Source organism: Crotalus tigris, unplaced genomic scaffold (assembly GCF_016545835.1).
Source record: "Crotalus tigris isolate CLP2741 ecotype Arizona unplaced genomic scaffold, ASM1654583v1 scf7180000017622.5263843, whole genome shotgun sequence".
In the NCBI taxonomy this organism is placed as follows: domain Eukaryota; kingdom Metazoa; phylum Chordata; class Lepidosauria; order Squamata; family Viperidae; genus Crotalus; species Crotalus tigris.
The window spans coordinates 4,052,692-4,063,401 of NW_024096517.1; the positions used below are offsets into that span (position 1 = coordinate 4,052,692).

The 10,710-nt window shown below is 47.4% G+C and overlaps 1 protein-coding gene across 1 annotated transcript; it reads left to right on the forward strand.

Annotated features, from left to right (window-relative positions):
• Positions 1 to 206: 206 nt before the first annotated feature.
• SPRY3 (sprouty RTK signaling antagonist 3) lies at positions 207 to 8,150 on the forward strand. The gene is made up of 2 exons (XM_039329976.1): positions 207 to 332; positions 6,930 to 8,150. The coding sequence occupies exon 2, from the start codon at positions 6,977 to 6,979 to the stop codon at positions 7,892 to 7,894; it is 918 nt and encodes a 305-aa protein (XP_039185910.1). The 5' UTR covers positions 207 to 332; positions 6,930 to 6,976; the 3' UTR covers positions 7,895 to 8,150.
• The last annotated feature ends 2,560 nt before the right edge of the window (positions 8,151 to 10,710 follow it).

The following is a 10,710-nucleotide window of genomic DNA, read 5'->3' on the forward strand; positions in this document are numbered from 1 at the left end:
AAGAATGGAGAGAAGAGAATGGGGCGGAGTCAGGGGGCGGAGTCCCCGCCCCTCTCTTTTTTCCCCGCCCCCTCCCTCCTCCCTCCCTCCATTCACAAGCGCGCCGCCGAGCGCTCTTTACATTCACAAAAAGCAGCGCCGCCCCTTCGGACGGCTGGGCTCCGCCCCGAAGGGAGGTCCCTTCCCAGCCTCAGCCGGAGCCGCTGCGCTTTCGCTGGGAGACGGCGCGACTTTTCCTCGCCGCCGGCGGCCTCCCTTGGCTGCCACCCCGGGGGAGCGCCCGGCCAGACGCCCGGCGAGCGTGCGAGCGAGCGAGCGGGAGCGGCGTCGAGGTAAGCGCCCAGCGGGAGAGACCCGCGGCAGCTCGCTCCGGCTCTTCTCCGGTGGCTTTTTCTCCCGAGGGGCGACGCAGCCGCCCTTGGCTCCGGGGTGCCGGGCTTCTCCCTCCGGGGGGCCGAGGCAGGTGGAGCGGTCTTGAGCCAGCCTGAGCCCCACCCTTCGGGCACCGGCACCGGACGGCGATCGTGGAGATCTTCTCCACGGCTCCTGCCCCTGATCAGCCGGCGCTTCGTGGCAACCCGCTGGCGGGGCTTTGCGAAGCCCCCGGGCGGCCGTGCACGGGGGAATTTTGTCCGGGGAGGGGGGAAAGCTTTCGACGTGGACAACGAGTGGGACAAACCCGACGACCTTGGCGCCTTCTCGGAGCTCTTGGCGCTGAGCTGGGGGAGCAGGTGGGTGGGGTCGCTCTTTCGAGGGAGGGGGCGAGCCGCAGAGGGCGCGGGGACTGGAAGGGGCTCAGGAGGAGACGCGGATGCCTTTAGAGGCGAGGTTCCCCTTCGTGGCCAGGATCCCAGCGGTGCCCTTGACCCGAACAGGGGATCAGCCCCCTCGGTTCTGGTGTGCCTCTCGCCGGGTTTGAGCACAGAACGTCAAACCCCTGTAGAGAACAAGAAGGAAGGGTGGACCTTCCAGTCTGCGGGATCTTGCACTTTTTCTCACTTCTCCCCCCCCCGCAAAAAGGGTACATGGATTGAAGAGCTAAACAAATAAAATCAAATCGTTTTAGAATGAACGAGGTTGCAGCCTCGGGGGGGGGGGGGATTTGGTGGAAGGAGAAGTGAGAGGCGCATTTCTGCCCCACCCCCACCCTCCCCAGAATCGGGAGCAGGAGAATGTATGGCCCGAGAAGGCAAGGTATACTTTGCCAGGCTGCTGTTAAGTTGGCAGCTGGACAATTCAAATTCAGATCTGCCTTCTGCCCACGGGGACCTTTGGCGGTCCCTCATAATCCGACAGGTGTTTTTCTTTTTAAAAATAGTGAGTATCCCTAACGTTCAAGAAAGTGGCAAAGTTTATGGATCTCTTCTAGCAAAAAAAAAAAAAAAAAATGACTAGGAAATTCTCCGACTCGGACTATTATGGGTAATGGCTAGACGAAATGTTCACAATCTGCCTTGGAATCGTGGATGGATTCTGTCTTGACTGTCTGGTATCTTGGGTGTCTGCTGCAGAAATTGGGTTGGGGGAGGGTCTTTTTGGTCTTTTCTAACGAACTTTAAGGTCTTGGGGGATGGCAGGGTTCCAGTGACAGGAATGGATGTAGCTGAACCCCCAAAATCGGGGCACTCTCTTCATTATTCTAAGTATCCTTGAAGTGGGGAAAAATCCAAGCTCAGCTCAGGTTTTGATAGACTGTCCAAACTGGAGGTAGGAAATAATTTGGAAAAGTGTGTGTGTGTGTGTGTGTGTGTGTGTGTGTGAGAGAGAGAGAGAGAGAGAGAGAGAGAGAGGGAGGGAGAGAGAGAGAGAGAGAGAGAGAGAGGGAGGGAGAGAGGGAGAGAACACCCGTTATCCAGCAGTTTGGAATGGATTCCCTGGGTCAGTTGGGCAAATAAGAAACTCAGAAAGGGTGCTGGCTGAGCAGCTGGGAGGAAGGGGGGGGTAAATAATCCAAGACCAGTGATGAAACAAGGGGAAGATACTTCTTGGGAAGAGGATGTTTGTGAATAAATTTACAGCGTGTGTTTTGGTCACCGGTGATCAGACTCACTGGAAAAGGCCATTGTGTGTTTGGAACGGTCAGCAGTAAAAGGAGACGAGACCACCAGAAAAAGGGTAGTAAGATGCCATCGAAGCTGACCCAAACCAGAGCAAAAAAATGGAAAGAAGCTGTAAAATACCGGGAAATGTGGAAAGGGCTGATCCATGAAATCCACAAGGATTGGACATGGCTGAACAAATAGCATCCTCATCATTTTGCAGAAGGCTTTTTTAAAAAAAGGAAGGAACCTGATTGCTTATCATTGACCGTTGGCAATCCCTTGAGGTATTCTGTTATAAAAATCCATCCCCTTTGATCTACACAGTACCAGCCCATGACTAAAGCAAGCCAGTAAATTGGCTAGTGGTGGTAGTAATGTCCATGGCCATTCATGCTGCAGACTTGGATTCAGGAGGCTCTGCCTGCAGCTAGTGGTTACATCAGCATTCATTGATTAGGAATTTGCAGCCAGAGGAAGGACTGTTTCCAAATTCATTCATTGCGACCACGCCCTCGCGGATGGGATTGAGAAAGCTTTCAAAAGGATGCTCCTAGGAAAGAGGAAATGGTTAGAAAAGTTGCCACTTGTTGAGCCAACCTAGAAAAGGACCAGGATAATTATTCTCCTAAGATGTCCTATCATTGGCACAGGAGAATGATGGCTTGCGTTGGATGGAGTAGAAACTTTAGGGTGTCCAAATGCAGAATTAGGCAGCAGAGTTTATAAATTCATCCTTGTTAGCCAACCCAGTTTTTTGGAAGGACAGATACTGAAGTTGAGGCTCAAATATTTTGGCCACCTAATGACAAGAGAGGATTCCTTGGAGAAGACTCCCGATGTTGGGATAGATGGAGGGCAAAAGAAGAAGGGGACGGCAAAGCATGAGATGGTTAGATAGGGTCATTGACGCAATGAACATGAATTGGAATAAACTCGGGGAGATGGTGAAGGACAGGGGACCTGATGTGCTGTGGTCCATGGGGTTGCAAAGAATCGGACACAAACTAGCGACTGAACGACAAAAAGCCAATCCAAAGCATACAATGTGGGAGTAGTTTACAGGATAGTGTTTCTTTGTGAGTGATTATATCAGTGGTTCTCAACCTGTGGGTCGGGACCCCATTTGGGGTCGAACGACCATTTCACGGGGGTCGCCAAACAACTCAGTCTGCCATTTCCCCCCCCCTTTCCTTAGCTGTGCTACTCCCTTTTATTCTATTGGCTTTTAAAAGCCAATAGAATAGACTCTCTTGAATAGAGTCTAATTCTATTGGCTTTCAAAAGCCAATAGGAATTGTCCAGGCTGTCTCTGCCCTGCTGAGACCGCCAAAAGTCCCATTCTGCAAACAGTGCTGCACCAGTTGAGTAGTCCTCGACTTACGACCGGTTGAGTAGTCCTCGACTTACGACCGGTTGGGGGTCGCGGCATTAAAAAGATTGAGAACCACTGGATTATATGTTCATAGGAGGTCCGCGAAGAACAATCCCAGGGTTTAAGACCTGCTTGGATCCTGTCCCTTGGTTTCAGCAGGAGCCCGCTCAGCGCAACCTCTGAAATGTGAAATGGGCTGTGTTCTGCAGGCTGCGGTGTTGAAATGCACTCAGCACATGCTCGGAAATACTTTCCCTATGAAGAGATTGAGAAACCAGCTTTCTGGACACATTCTGTGACTTCGGGCCAGTCGGGGAGGGATGACCCCACCTGGCACTTGAGTTTGCCCCACCCGGTCTGCTGTTGGGATTGCCAACACCACTGGTGTGTGGCCAGGCACTGTCGCAAAAGAGCAAGTCAATTTCTGGTTTTCTTCTTTCTCAACAGCTTCTTCACTCCTGTGCTTGCCATGCTCTGCTGCTGTTGCTGCGGTGGCCAATTCTCCTCTCTTCCTCCCCCCACCCACCCCTTTCCTCTCTTTCCCTTCACTGTGGTATCTATTTCAGTCTCTCCTGCTGGCTGGATTGGATCCTTCCCCGTCCTGAATGGCAAACAATTTATTGTCATTCAATCTTCCGCTTTCTCTCTTCCTTCCTCCCTTCTTCTCTTCGGTTTGGTGCTGGAGAATTGTGACAGGTCTTCAAGGGGCCTTCCGTCAGCGCTCTTCGGGTCAGTGGGCAGATATTGTCGTTGTTATTATTTTACTGAAAGATTCCGTAGGTGGCGTGGCAACTTGTGTTCCTCAGGTTGAACTCCTGGTTGATCTAGCCATCCTTCTTGGATTGGCAAGGGGCAGTGGATTTTAGAAGTGGTGTCCCGACTTCTGGGCTGGTGGTTGAAACTCTGTTGTATGGTAGGGCAAAGTCACTATTTTGTGTGATAACTGGTGTAATAAAGTGGCTCAGGATCAGGGACACTCGGATTAACCATCCTAAACTGTGGAAACTTCTCTTGATTAAGTGTTGAACTAGGGATGCTCAGCCCAGTCCCTATCTTGAAAATTTACTGGATAGTTTTGGGCTAGTCACTCTTTCTCAGCTCCGCCTGCCTCACAGGATTGTTGTTTGGAAACAATGATGGAAGCTAACCAAGGAGAAAAGCAACCTAGAACTCAGGAGAAACTTCCCAACAGTGAGAACAATTAACCAATGGAACAACCTGCCTTCAAAAATTGTGGATGCTCCAACACTGGAAGGTTTTTAAGAAGAGACTGGACAGCCATTTGTCTGAAATGGTATAGGGTTTCCTGCCTGAGCAGGGGGTTGGACTAGATGACCTCCAAGGTCCCTTCCAACTCTATTGTTCTATATTCTGTATCCTGTTTGCAGGAAAAACTGGGAGATTTCCATAGGTTGCCTTGACTTTCCGGCAGAAAAAAAGAGGTTATTAATCCAATAAAGAATACATATAATAAATAAACCGATTGTGTCAGTGGATCAAGCACGCTTAAGTTCTTCAGATCCTAGAAAGAGGCTGGCAGCCCATCCAGGCTACATGACTCTCTTGTGCTTAATGAGTGGCGATTCTCTGTTAGTGTTTATCTCCCTTCCAGCAGAGGCTAAACGTGCAGCCTTATATGCAGAAGTTGGTTGAGTGCCAGGGATCCAGCGACAATAGAAGTGACCTAGGATTGTAGTCTGCCTTGTCCATGAAATGAGGAAGTCCTCCTTGCCAAACGGTTGAGTGACAGCATGGGGCCTTAATACAGAGGAGAAACCGAATGCTTTTGCCACCTCCGTTGATTTCCCTTTACATTGGAGGCTGGTGTTTTTTTTCTTTTTTTTTAAAGACAGGGCTTCCCCCCCCCCCAACTTTGCTCCCCATTCTAGGTCAGGATCTCCGGCAAAGGACTAAACAAAAGAAACTGGATTTGGAGAATCGTATCGATTCCCAAAGATGCGTGTTGTGTAGGACGATTTTCTTTTCTTTTTTTCAATCACGGAGAGGAACGCTTGCTGTTCTTTGTGTACCGCCTCCGTTTTCATCGTCAAGAGGGATCACAACAGCGCTAGGATATGACCTCTGTTCTCCTTCCTTCTTTCCCACACTCTGGGAAATCCCTGGATGGAGTCACGCAACACATTAAGCTAAAATGGAGCTGAATAATTTGTGATTCATTCATTCAGCTGCGGAAAGTAATGGGAGCTCGCCTTGTTGCATGGAGTTTGGGTCTTGACAGCTGACCAGTTGAGCATCAGGTATAGGTATAGATACCTATTCTATTCTATTCTATTCTATTCTATTCTATTCTATTCTATTCTATTCTATTCTATCCCTTATCCCTTATTCCTTTTCTATTCTATTCTATTCTATTCTATTCTATTCTATTCTATTCTATTCTATTCTACTCTCTTCTCTTCTCTTCTATTCCTATTTCTATTCTATTCTATTCTATTCTATTCTATTCTATTCTATTCTATTCTATTCTATTCCCTATTCTATTCTATTCTTCACTTATTCTATTTTTCACTTATTCCTATTCTATTCTATTCTATTCTATTCTATTCTATTCTATTCTATTCTATTCTATTCTACTCTCTTCTCTTCTCTTCTCTTCTATTCTATTCCCTATTCTATTCTATTCTATTCTTCACTTATTCTATTCTTCACTTATTCCTATTCTATTCTATTCTATTCTATTCTATTCTATTCTATTCTATTCTATTCTATTCTATTCTATTCCCAAGAAGAGGTTGGAATGGTCCTTAGTTTGACAGATGTTATACACCTGTGATGCAGAAGAAAACTCCTATGCATTGAGTAGTAGCCCATCTCAAATTAGTATTTCCGCCTTCTTTTTTTCTCCTGTCCTTCCTTCTTGTTTGAACCTCAAAAAAGAATATTTTCAATGAATCTAAGCTGCTTGTCATTCTTCCCTTTGATGGGTAGAACACCCAAATTAGCTTTGGCTTTTAGCAATCAAAGGGAGGTAGACGTTGATCTTCTGTTCTTCAAGGTCAACCTGGCCAATGAAAATCAATCTTCCCACTGCTGTGTCTGTTCTGTCGGCGGTTTGCTCTTTAAGGCAGCACCGGCTTTTGTGTAATTTTGTTGGCTTGGACACCACGTTCTCCTCATTTGCTCCTTTCCTAACCTGGCAGCCTCCAGCTGTGGTGCAACCCCAGAACTCAAATAGAAAGTTGTCATCTAAAAAACCTCCGGTAGACACTGTGTTGGGAAGTCTATAGTACAGAAACTCAGGCTTTCTCTAAGAAATTGAAAGCATCAATGCATCTGTGAAACTTCAGTTGAAAGCCTGTTCCAGGATATAGAATTGTGTATCTGGAATGTCAAGATGTACAGCTGTACTTTGAGTGAAGACTGATGGGTGTTTTCAGAGGCTATAAGGTTTTGGGTAGTGTTGGATGGAATTTTTTCTCCTTGATGCTATGGTTCATTCTTGGGATTAACATTGTTGTCGTTCATATCTTTTGCTTCTTCTTCTTTTCCCGCAGGACTCTCTGATGTTCCCTGCTGATTCCAGCCTTTCTGTTCTCCCAGAATGCCTCTGGCATCCAGCACCACTGACCACAGCCCTGAAGAAGTCATGGACTCCGTGCCTGAAGAGTTCCAGCAGGTCCTTTCCATCAGCCAGATCCGTGCCACCCATGTCATCAATGACTATGTGGAGAGACCTGTCTGCAAACAGGCGGCTTCCTTGGTTGCTGGGTCCCAGACACCGCCAGTCCCAAAAGTGGAGATGACTCAGGAACGTCTGGTCTCTTCTGTCTTCCAGGAATTTCACTCCAGCCAACCACACCAGACACTACCACCCCAACAGCCCTTGAGCCATTCCAGCACAACCAGCTCCATCTCCCACAGCACTGCCACCTCAGAGCAGCAACTCCTCAGGGCCATTACGCCATCACACTCTGGACACTCACTTATCCGGACGCAGCCTCGGACAAGTGACCTGAAGGCCGAAGATTTGCTGCTGAAGGGAGGCCCGGAGAAGTCCCCCACCCTTCACTCAGGCCATCTCTTCATCTGTGAAGAATGTGGTCACTGTAAATGTGCGCAGTGCGCAACTGCCCGCACCTTGCCCTCCTGTTGGCTCTGCAACCAGCGTTGCCTCTGCTCGCCGGAGAACCTCATTGACTATGGGACTTGCCTCTGCTGCGTCAAGGGCATCTTTTACCACTGCTCCTCAGATGATGAGGACACCTGTGCAGATGACCCCTGCTCCTGCGGTCCTGGCTCTTGCTGCGCCCGTTGGACGGCCATGGGCTTGCTCTCCTTGCTCATGCCCTGCCTATGCTGCTATCTACCTACCTTTGGTTGCCTCAAACTCTGCCAAAAGGGCTATGATGCCGTCAAACGGCCAGGCTGCCGCTGCCAGAATCATACCAATACCGTTTGCAGGAAGGTCTCCCCACCTAGTGGTCTCACTCTCCCCAAAACTTTGGACAAACCAGTATGACTCCTCTTGCAAAGGGGTAGGGAAATGGCTGTTCTCTGGAACCTCCTTCTTTCAGCTCCCCTCTCTTGAGAGCCTCTGGCCAAGAACAAAGCAGAGACCAAATCGCTGGTTAGCTGTTGAGGTTCTCCTGGGAGGTTAGCCCTGTTTCTGGGATGGAGGAAGCCACGGGTCGCTGTATCCAAGCTGAGCTTTTTAAGGCCTCACATGTTTTGGTCCTAGCCAAGGGCAGGTGGAGGCATGCACTAGTCATCTTGGACATCAGATTGGGTGTGGAAGGGGGCGGGCGGGTGGGAAGATGCAGTTGTTTGCTATAGATTGGCTCAGGAGTGTGACCTCCAGAATGCTGTATGAGTTGAGTCATCTATTGGGGTTTCATAAAAGAGGTATTGCATCCAAACATGGCATCTTGAGGACAAGGCCATTAGGTAACCCAGTTATCTTTTTTTTTGTTGGGCCACCATTGTTGTTTCCCTTGCATTCCACCCTTCCGTCTGCTGTGCACAGTTTGCAGATGAGAAGAGGCTGGTAGGCTGAAGCACTAAAAATCCTGTAGGAACGGACATTTCTGCAAAACGGCAGCAAGGTGCAGTTTCCAGAGAGGAGAAAGATGACACGGATGTTTTCACTGGTTGCAGTGAGGTGAAATAGTTTTGGAAGGCTGGCAGAAGGATGGTGTAGAGTGTCTTGCACAATTACATTCCTTGGATTTGCAGACTGATTTAACTTGAGGGATTCTGGACAGCTGAATCATTCTTTTTCAACCCCTTTTAGAGACTGCAACTAACCAAGTCTTTCTGAGGTCCTACCTGCAGATGCCACTTTTGAAGCTGAAGTGTTTTTTCTCCCCTCCTGGCTCTCAGCATAGAGCTTCTATTTTGGGGTGTTACAAAATCCAGCCCTGCTCTACAAATAAAAGTGACAACATCTTTAAACCTGGCATCTGTGACCCATTTATTTATTTATTTTCTCCTTGAAGCACAGATGGAAACGTACAAGAGAAGGAAAGCTTGTGCCCATTTGCCTGGACATGGAGTTTTCATTTTCAATGAAAATGTAGCTTCTCATTTTAGGGGGGGGGGGGCAGGAGCAATCTTTCAGCTGCACCATCTGTCTGATGTGTTCTGGAATCTGCTCCTGGTCTTACTTGAGCACCTTGATCCCATTTGGTTAGGGAGACCAATGTAATGCACAATTTCCCAAAGCTTTGCACTGTGTCTAGGCAATGCGGTAGAGAAGCTGGATCTTTGGATTTGGGAGAATCACAGCTCAGAGGTCACAGAGATGCTTTCACATTCAAAGGATCATAGGTTCAATCCCATGTGCCTTGAGGAAGAAGAGTGGAGAGGGTCTATTTCTCATTGATTGGAAACCAGCTCATTGGTGCAGCAGAGTTACTGCATTCAGTAAACCAAAATTATGAGGAACATCTATGTTTCTAGCTTGCATGTCCTTGAAATGAAGGATGTGCTTAATTCAGCTAGTCATTTAGTGGTGGCTCACAATCATCATAGATGGGTGCAAACTCATCAGTAGACTCAGTAGATAAAGCTGCTCAGTTGATTTAGAGATCCTCACAAGTTGGCCTAGCTTAAGGAATGGAATTAATTTAAACTTTTGCAAGACCCAGTTTATTGGGTGTTTTAAACCTTGGGATTAGCTGACTGGGTCAACCATTCATAACCAGATGTAGGAATAAGGCACAAGAATAGGTAAATAGTTGAAATGAAGCCATATCCACCTAATTCTTTAAATGGGGTTGATTTGTCTCCAGACTTGTTGATCTAGGGAACAAAAAAAAAAGCAGTGTTCTCACATTGTGCTCTCTTCTTGATTTCACCAACAGTTTGTTCAGGATTTGATGGATTTGCACAATACAAAGAGCCAGCAAAACCTACCAAGTCCCATTATGGCTTAGGTGTGTTTAGTTGGTTTTTAATTGCACATATGTACCACTGCAGTGTACAGATGGCAATCAGGAGACACGTGTATTAGCCCAGCTAACCTCCACTGAACCCACCTTGGCACACGGGTCCTGTCAGATGACTGACAGTTGTCAGATTTCACTATCTTAGACCTCAAAAATTAAACCAAAACTCTTTTTTTTAAATTTGCTGTTTCATTTGCTACATCGCCATAAGCATTCATGCAGCAACCTAGTTCCACGGAGTTATTTCCTCCTTCTGAAATAGCCATTTAAAACACCCTGTCATTTGTTCTCATTGCTTTCAAACTTTGCGGTTCTGGGTATGCATGCCACACGCATACAAGAAATCCTGCAATAGTTCAAGGCTATGGAAAACTGCAGCTTAGACCACTAGCTGTTACGATGAGGGTCATAGACAAGATTCATCCTGGCCCACTTGGTAAACACACATAGAACGCAGAGAAATAGAGTTGGAAGGCCATTTGGAGGTCTTCTAGTCCAACCCCCTGCTCGGGCAGGAGACCCTATCCCATTTCAGATAAATGGTTCTCTCTTTTTGAAAGCCTCCAGTGATGGAGCAGCCATAACTTCTGAAGGCAAGCTATTCCATTAGTTGAGGCTCTCATCATTAGGAAATTTCTCCTTAATTCTAGGTTGCTTCTCTCCTTGGTTAGTTTCCAACCGTTGTTTCCCATCTTGCCTTTTGGTGCTTTGGAAAATAGTTTTACTCCATCATCTTTGTAGGAGCCCCTCAAATATTGGAAACCTATCATGTCACCCTTAGTCCCTCTTTTCACTGGGCTTGACGTATCCATAGCCTTGTCTTTAGTTTATTGCGTCATGCCAATTTTGGAACATTTAGTTCATTAGACAACTACTTTCTAATGATGCA